General features: G+C 35.5%; 1 protein-coding gene across 3 annotated transcripts in view; it reads right to left on the reverse strand.

Moving 5' to 3' along the window:
* The window catches only part of LOC108746564 (golgin-45), a 21171-nt gene that overhangs the window by 932 nt on the left and 10502 nt on the right, over positions 1-9737 (reverse strand). For all 3 annotated transcript variants that reach the window (XM_018483415.1, XM_018483413.1, XM_018483414.1), the window contains 4 exons: positions 836-1035; positions 560-688; positions 257-482; positions 19-179 (listed from right to left, as the gene is read on the reverse strand). In XM_018483415.1, the coding sequence (XP_018338917.1) occupies positions 21-179; positions 257-482; positions 560-688; positions 836-1035 (714 nt within the window). In that variant the 3' untranslated portion in view covers positions 19-20. The remainder of the gene's footprint in view (positions 1-18; positions 180-256; positions 483-559; positions 689-835; positions 1036-9737) is intronic.

Genomic DNA, 9737 nt, shown 5'->3' on the forward strand with positions numbered 1-9737 from the left:
CATACATAGTGTTATTACTTTCAAATTTGTTTAATTTCGCCGCTGCAATGTGGACAACACGTCATATTGCTCACATCGCATCGTGGAAGAAACATTTGTCCGCCAACCGCAACTGCCGCTCCCATCACCGCAGTACAGGCAACATCTCTCTCAGTCATGGATAACTTTTTATTCAGTAACTGTAATTGAAATATTAAACTTATTATATTAAAATATTATATCTTGTCATTAGGAATAAAAAATCAAATAACTTTACTTTTTCTGCGTTGTTCTCTGTAAGCGTTTTCATATCTAATCCGGTTATATTTAGCTCTTTTTGTAATTCTGAGTCTGGTATACCACTTAAAAGACTGACTCTGAGAATTTCCACAAGTTGACAACATCCCTGCGTAAGATCAACAATATTGGTGCTGACTAATTCATGTTTTTTATTGGACGTTGTTCCTATGGAATCGAATTTCTCTCGTAGAATTGTCAACATTCTGGATAAGTAAAATTTACAATTTGATAAAACTATATGAATACAATATAGCCATTATATAATACCTGCAATATATACCTGTAGGTTTTGAACGATGTATCACGAATAGTATTATGTTCTTCTAATAATCGTTTTATACTTTCCTGCAATTCTGTTGTTCTTTGGCAAAGTGCAGCTTTCCATCTTGCCAAATCTTCCACCATTAAACTGTAATAAGCATCATTTTAGCAATAAATTAGAGTGCTTATTATCGTTATTTTTTATTAACGTTTTAACAAAAAACAATGTAACAGATTGATGCAAATCAAAGCAAAAACTAAAAATTCCGTACGTATTGAAAATGTTGTCAATTACCTACTAGCTAAAAATTTACTTCTCCAAACTTCACATTGACCTGCTAGCCATTCTATTTGTTCTTGATGTGTAGACAAATGTTTGGCTGAGTTCAAGAGGGCTCTCGCAAGTTGCAATTTGTCCTCGGTTAACAAATGAACTCTTGTTTCTAGATCCTCTCCCACTGCGGCAACTAATAAATTCTTTAATTCTCCATTGACCTGTATGCATATATACACATACATCCTGGTATAAATTATACATTATAATAAATTTTAACATTTAATTTTTGTTCCATGTCTCACATATGAGACATCATTTTATTTCCAAATTTTTAATTGGTTTTTTAAATTTATTTCCATATTTTATAGCTGGGCCCATATTCTGTCAACACGTCTACCGACAGTTGTTGGTATCGCTAAATAGCGATAGCCGATGAGAACCGCACTTTTTTCTTAGGATAGTCCTTGCTATTGGCTATCGTTAGTTATCCGACAACTGAGGGTAGACGTGTACAGAATATGGGCCCTGTATAACATATGTATATTTTATATTTTTATATCCTAAGGCATGCGCGCGTGCCCATATACACATGCACACGAATATGAATATTAGAACAATATTAAGAAACTTTATTTTAAATCGCATATGAAAACACAATCAATATTAGAAATTAAAGGCCTATAACGATCAAAGCTGGACCTTTTAATGTTTAAAATAATTCAATCTTAAATTACTACAATATATATACTATATATATATGTATTTGCATTGTGACGTGCAATTTTTGTCCGTCATTGTCGAGAATCGTCGGTGGTGGGATCGCGCGTCCTCCCGGCTCAGAGGACGAGCGCGCATGTAAGCGCGCGTGCGAGCGCACCTGCGCGTGCGAACGTGCGCTACTCCCTTAATTATCTGTTCTTATTTAATAATTCTTTCTCAGTTCGTTAAGACTTTTTTTCTTTAGTGATTAATCTCACAATTAGAATTAGAATCACCACGGATCGTGCTTGGTAACCGCAATTTCTTTCTGTAATTGTACCGTCTCGCCCACAATTGGGAGAAGGACTACATTGCTAGGAAGAAAGAAGAAGTGAACCTACGTTGAAAGGCCATCCTAAAGCTACCCGGGAGCCCAGACGCAGGTACTATTTTCATATATTTGCTTTATAATCCACTGCCGCTTTGAGCATTGTTATACCGCACACGCCTTGCAGAGTGCGACGGAAGGCGAGAACTCCTGGCCACCAGGGAAACCGTACAAACGTCAGTCGGGGGCATATGTCCCTGACGCGAAGCCAGTGAAGAAGCTGCTAGGACATCCCACGTCAGCCCGGGGAAATTAGGGGCCATAGGCGAAAAAGGAGTCCTTGGAGAATTGTATTACGTGTTCTAAAGCGCAAGGATTCGCGACTGCGAGGGCCTGTGCGGCACGCGCAGACAGCGTGATTGACGGGAGCCAATCGACGTGATAGACCCCTGAGGGAGGGAAGAGGAGCCGAACGGCCTGCGTGAATCCGCAAGAAGCTCCTGGGCCTCACTCGTGTAGCTGAGCCGATAGATGTACGAGGACGAGCGACTCCACTACCGACGAGCATTCCTGCGAATATTACTACCGAGAGGAGAATTGTCCTGAAGGATTGCGGAAGGATTCTGCACCAGAGGGAAACGAGCGTTGCCGTCGCTGTAAAGCTGCTGATCCGGGTTCATAGCTTCGAGTGGATCGCACAGGAAAAGCTCGTGTTGCACAGGGAAAGCGGTCGGTTTAATGGCCGCCTAGAATCATGGAATTGCGAGACATTGCAATCCTCCCAAGTATTGCTGTTAGAAGAATTATTAGTTTTGTCGAGCCGCGCTCGCCTCTCTTACCACAGTTGAGTCATTTTAGACTTTCGTTTTGCTTTGTATTGTTTGTGTCGTGTCGAAATGATTATTGTAAGCGTGTCGCGCTTTCGGGTTAACATTCGACTTCACATTGGTATTACCCTCCCAGGTAACGTGCATTGCTTCGAGTGCGAGTTAGCACGCTGTCGAGAGGTCGTTTATTAGTCATCTGCGAAGGTGACCGCGGAGAGAAATCAGAGCTTGTAGTCTAGAGTACAGGATCGCCCGGCGTTAGAAGTCGTCTTTGTCTTTCGTAGAGCACCGATTGTATCGAGTCCAGCGGAGGGAGCGAAGCTCCGGAGATTGCATGTAAAACGGTTTGCTAAATATAATTGTTCTTAATTTCTTTATTATCTCATGAGTGATTCTTCCAGCCTATCTCTCTCGCCCTCCGACAATTTTTTCACTTTTAACGACTCACCCCTGCTGTTACGAATTAATTGCGAGTGAAAGTAGAAAAAATTATTGAAAGAGTGGCACGCTCTCCGTGCTTATCTAACGAGAATGTCTAACTTATCTTGCGAGAAGCTCTGATATTTGTAGAAAATCTACATGGTTGTCGAAATACGCTTTCGAGTGCAAAAATACTTTTAAGTAAGAAGAGATCAAGAAGCACGCGACGAAGTTGTGCCGTCGTTCGCAAGCAAGATTACAACATATATACCATATTTGTAGTCTTTTTTTGAACTGCGCGCCAAATTGTTTTCGGATAATAAACTTTAGTAATCGCGAATTAAATTGACAAACAATTTTAATAATTTGGTGCTCAAAAAATTAGGCATTATATTTTATAAAGATGTCAATATGTTGAAAAACTGTTAATAAATTTATTGCATTCTATTCTATTCGATATTTTTTTTTGTAAGAGTGATATGATTAACTTTAACATGTTTACATTATTTTTGCAATACGTTCATACTCCTCCACTACTACGTTGCCATGTTTTTTTTTAATGAGATTGAAAATTGAATGATAATGTTAGCAATCCTTCAATATGTACTTTCTTTGATAAACATTTAATACTTTTTTATTGAAGGTAATTTAACAATGGACAATTACTTAGTCATGCTTCGAGATGAAATAGTTCCGGTAATCCGAAATATCGTTAATCAAAACTTTAATGACATTTGATACCAGCAAGATGGCGCCATCTCACTACGGTTTACGAATACGCCAATATCTAAATGAAATTTTTTCGAATAGGTGAGTAGAAATACCGACGAGATACTATTAAAGACCGACATCCTTATGGAGGTGGGCGTCCTTGTGAATATTGAAGTAATTAAGAGTTAAAAACTGAAAATTATATTATATTGTACTAATTTTATGATTTATTAATTTAGTGGATATATTTATGCATTTAGAACTCAATAATATTCGATTTTTCTTTAAAATTGTAATTTCAGTGTCGAAGTTTGATTATCAATAGAAATGATAACTGCAGAGAAAAAATTGTAATTTTTCTGCAATATATAGGATATTATAGCTATACTTTACAAGTATGCATATTTATTTATGGAATATTTATATAATAAAAAATCATGAATTTAATAATGTATGAGCCAAATATTTATGTTAATAATAACAAATTTATATCAATTGTCGATAATGTCAGCATTCTTCAATTACCTCCGGGCCCTTGGGGCCCTTTTTATACCGCCGAAAATTTGCCCTGACGGTCTTTAATAGTATCTTGTCGATGGTAGAAAGAAAAGGTTATATTGAATAGCCAGCAAGATCACCTGATCTAAATCCACTTAACTATCTTTTGTAGGGATATTTTTAAAGAGTAGAATTTATAATACTACACATTAAAATCTTAATAATTTGCGTCACATAACAAATGAATTTAGAATAATACCTCGTGAATTTTGCAAAAATACAATCTTAAGGTTTTATAATCGTCTAAGCACATTATCAGACTGCAGAGGGACATCAATTTGAGTATTATTTGCTATAATAATATTCCTTTAACCCTAACTCGCTATACCCTGCTACTATCATATCCGTAAAATTAGACATTTTTAACCTATAATTCAATTGACAGTTTGTACCCAAGTTTTGTTTGTATAGTATTTTAAAAGAAGTTATTTTGTAAGAAAATGGAAATTTCGCGTGAAAATTTTCGGACAATGATTTTTTACGATTACAAATGTAATCTAACTCCGAACCAATGCATCAATTGACTTCATTTGGCTTTTGGGGATGAAGCACCATCCAATAGGACTGTTTATAATTGATTTGCCGAATTCCAGCGTGGACGTATCTTTCTTAGTGATGAATTCCGTGAAAGTCGTCCGTCCACGTCTGTTGTTGCCACTAATGTTGATGCTGTGCGTGAAATGATTGAGTGAGACCGGCATATAACATACCGCGAGATTCAGGCATCCTTAGGCATTGACATGAAAGCAATACATACGATTTTGCATGATCACTTGAGCGTACGGAAACTATGCAGTCGTTGGATTCCACACAATTTGACCGAAGCTCAAAAACAGTCTCATGTTAAATGGAGCAAAGAAATGCTCAAGAAATTCAACCGAGGTCGGTCAAATTTGGTCTACAACATCGTTACTGGGGACGAAACATGGATCTATTCGTATGAGCCCGAAAGTAAACAACAATCCTGTTTGGGTATTTCAAAATAAACCGAAACCAACAAAAGTTGTTCGTTCACGCAGTGCTGCCAAGGAAATGATTGCTTGTTTCTTCGGTTATACCGGACATATGACAACCACGTCTTCAGAGGATCGAAGGACTGGAAATACTGATTGGTATACAATTTGTTTGCCAGAAGTCATAAATGAATTGCGTAGAACAAACCGAAATCGTCGCATCATCCTTCATCATGACAACGCCAGCTGTCACATAGCACGTCAAACCGTTGATTTTGTATCCAGTAATAATGTCGAATTGATGACTTGTTGTCCGTATTCACCTGATTTGTCACCTAATGACTTCTTTTTGTTCCCAAACATTAAAAATAAGATGCGTGGTGAGCGATTTGAGTCGCCTGAAGCAGCTGTTGAAACATTTCGTACACTGATTTCTGAGGTTATAGCCTTACAGTGGAAAAAATGCTTCGAAAATTAGTTCGAGCGTATGCAAAAATGTATCGATCTTAAAGGCGAATACTTCGAAAAACAATAAAGCCATTTACCGAATTTTACATGTTTTTTTTCATATTGTTTGCAGAACAGCTGCTTTTCCAGCAGCCTACGTATACCATTGTCTTTATTCCTAAAAGATTGACTGAAAAGTTCTGTCATTTATGCATAAGACCTACGATTATCTTCGCATTAAAAGTGATATACGCTTCTATTCAGTAAACATTATAAAGTATTTTAAATAAATAATTTATAAACAAAGATAACTGTGTAGCGATAAGTAACGGAGTATCACGAAGAGGTATACAAATGCTAATGCCAGTGATATTGTAACTTTCAAGTTTCATAACTTGAAAAGTACAAATTAAAAAGAGGCTAATGAGAATCAGCATCGATAAACGGCGCAATTACTTAGTGAACAATCAATAATCAGAAATTGATGTCTTCTTTATTTTGAACGTTTCGATATTCTCTCTTTGGAGTCCTCCTCAGCAAGAATGATACAACAATAATTAGCTCACATGTCCATAATGTGTAAGTTACTCGCAAATTGACAAAGATGCAACGTTGTTAATCATCACGGAACATGAAACAATGCACTGTAACTTTGTTGAACATATTAAAACTTAAAAAATAGAATTGTTAAAATTAAATATAAAGATCACACATTTTTAGAACACACGTCCATATACGACGACGTGTTACACAGATATCATATCTGTTCTACTTTTTAAGTTTTAATATGTTTAATGAAGCTTCAGTGTCCTGATGCTAGCCATTAGATTCTGAAATGGAAAATAGGGTGTTTTGTTTAAAAAAATCGATTTGATCCTGACCTGACTTTGATGACGTTACTTAAGGTCAACTGATAAGATCAGTAAATAGATTATTTTTAACTTTACAACCTGAAACCTTTTTCTCAAAAAATGCTTTTCAAGATATTTAAGGAGACTTTTTGAACATCCTGTATGTATACTCGTATATTACATACTGTATTCTGCTTTAGAGAGATTATGACTACATACATATAATAAATCAAAGAATTATTTACTTTAAAGAACAAGTCGCAAACGTAAATAACAATACGATACGACTTAGGGTGAAGTCCCATGAAGTGTATTTACCATGTATCGCGTAATGAATTCACTGTTGTGAATCGCGTTTTATTGATTACTAATTGATTACACAGTTACGATACACAACAAATACGGGACGTTCCACTCTTACACTACAACTACAAAGCACCTATCATGGAACATGTCGGAATGGATTTTCGATCGGAATTATTTCGTTTTCCCTAGAATCCATTTCGACTTGTTCTATGATAAGTGCCCTCCCTCTGTATTCTGTAACTCATTATGCAGCATTATATGTTCATAACAACAATTGTGCAGCTTTTTACTATGTAAAATATCTGCGCAATTGTCGTTATGAATACATAACGACTGGTACAGCCGGTCACAGAAAGGTTGCATCACTATTTTTTTTTATGGATTTCGGAACTCAGCCTTGCTTGTAGAACGGTTGAATGTAAATGGTTAGATCCATAAATAAGAATCAATCACTTGGTGAACAAGCTGCATTCCGAAATACCATCGAAAGAAATGTTGCAACCTTTGTGACCGACTGTACGCAACGAGTTAAAAAATAAATGAATTAACTCTTAAGTTTGGCGCACAAAATCACAGGGCTTGTTATAAAGTAGCTGTGGAGATCATAGAAGACTTTGATTCGTCTTTTCCTTATAATACTATTGCCCGCCTTCATAGTCAGGGCTTATATTTAAGCCTTTCTTAAATTTATCTTCAGATGCTCTACAAACTATTTGTTGTGCCGTGATTTGTTGTGTACGGTACCAAGTTCGGAATCTAGCGGGATTCAGGATTCACAATAACTTGACATCGATTTTTTAATTAATATTCAGGTGTCCGGAAAATCAGCGTTAATATTTCGGGAAGTGATTCGGGACCCAAAAAGAAGGAAAAAAGCTATATAAACATAGGTCCGGAAATAAGTCATTTTCAAGTTATATAGTAATCACTTTTATATTAAAAAAGTGAAATTTATTTTTCATAATTACAATACATATAAACAGATATTTAAATATCTGTTTATGTGTATCTAAAAATGCAGTAATCATATTTACAAATATCGAAAAATTAAAAAATAAAAAGTAAAAAAATTTTTAAATAAAACATGTAGTTATTTATGTTGAAACATCATGAAATAAATTATGATTGTAATTATAAAAAATAAATGTCAATTTTTTAACATAAAAATGATTATAATTGAAAGTGACTTATTTCCGGATTTTTCGAGAAGTGTTTCTGTGGGTAAGGATATTCTTGAAAGGTTGCCCGCCTTTTCCGAGAGGAGACACGAGCGTAAATATTTTGGTTTCTACTGGGATCGAACCCGGAATCTCTGGCATGATAGATCAGTGCGCTGTCTGCCATGCCACGCTCGCGCTCTGTATATATTATTCTAATAAAATATCTTTTAACATTATATACACTTAGTCGAGTCTTAACTTCTTATTCATCTTATCATTTAACGCGGTTGTACTATTTTTGTTCTGAACAACGAAAGAGCAGAATTATGCGCTTCTTTCTTTGAGGTAGATTGATTCGCGCTTCTTGGTTTCGTGTTATATCTCGTGCTTTTGCCAGCCGTCCTTGCTGAATCAGCGCTTACGTGTCAACGTTCTCGTTATCGATCAAGGATGCAACGTCGAATTTTAGGAATCGATCGCGCAATTAAGTCCTTGTGATACATCTTTTATTCTTTTTTTAAACAATTTGACAAAATTAATATTTATAATTTTTTTTAATTCTTGATATCGATCGCTTACATATTCACGCTTTACTTTCGTGCTTCAACAATGGCACTCGTGACATATTTTATTGACTATTATTTAAAGATAAATTTAAGGAAGCCTTAAATACAAAGTTTGACTATGAATACGAACATTAGACTTTTTTTTAGATTTAAGTCCATCTAGGGGAAAGAAAAAGAAAAAAAAATAGCTTTAATTCCATGCACCTACTTAAGAGAAACAGTGTCATATTTTATCTTTGTTTTGCACATTGCTTAATGAGAGTTAATTATTTCACTAAAACACTGTACATTCTAATTACTCAACAAAATTATCTTTTCAAAAAAAGGTAAAAAAAGGTGCCAAGTATGCTTGTACCTGCCATAAAAAAACTGTTACATAAACTAAAAAAAAAAATCGTTAAATAATATAAATTCAAGTAGTAATATTGTTAATTTTTTATTGTAAATTACCCCTCAGTAGTACGTATGCATGTACTAAAAAAAAAATAAAATAAAATCTTTAAATTGCGCCAATTATAAAAAGAATATATATTTTCTTGCAACATATACATTTCCTTTGTAAATTGCGAAAAGAACATATATTTTATTGCAACATATAACATTTAATTAAGAAAAAGTGATACGTATCTTTATCTTTCTACTCAAGAGTCTTTTATATTTGCAATGGAATACAACATTTAATTAAGAAAGAGATGAGATAAATTAATAAAGGGTGGGCCATCTATTGGTACGTTTTTGAATTTCGTCGTATGGCAACACCAAACGAGCTACAGACCCGAAATTTTGACAGTTTATTAGTCATACCGTCCGCGGCACGAAACAACATGTTTTCTCTTGAAGAGCGTTTTGAAATTTTAAAAACTTATTTTCAAAGTCAGTGCTGTGTCGCCGAAACTGTACGAATTTTGAAAAGAAATATGGGTCGTGATAGAGCACCCACCGAAGGAGCTATACGCAAATTGGTGAGGAAAGTTCGTGAGAAAGGGATGTTAGTGGATGACAGAAGTGGTCCCAGAGCTCGGACAGTGCGCACACCCGAGAATATTGAGGCTGTGGCCCAAAGTGTGAGACAGAATCCGACGACTTCAACTCGA

Source organism: Trachymyrmex septentrionalis, unplaced genomic scaffold (assembly GCF_001594115.1).
Source record: "Trachymyrmex septentrionalis isolate Tsep2-gDNA-1 unplaced genomic scaffold, Tsep1.0 scaffold178, whole genome shotgun sequence".
NCBI lineage: Eukaryota > Metazoa > Arthropoda > Insecta > Hymenoptera > Formicidae > Trachymyrmex > Trachymyrmex septentrionalis.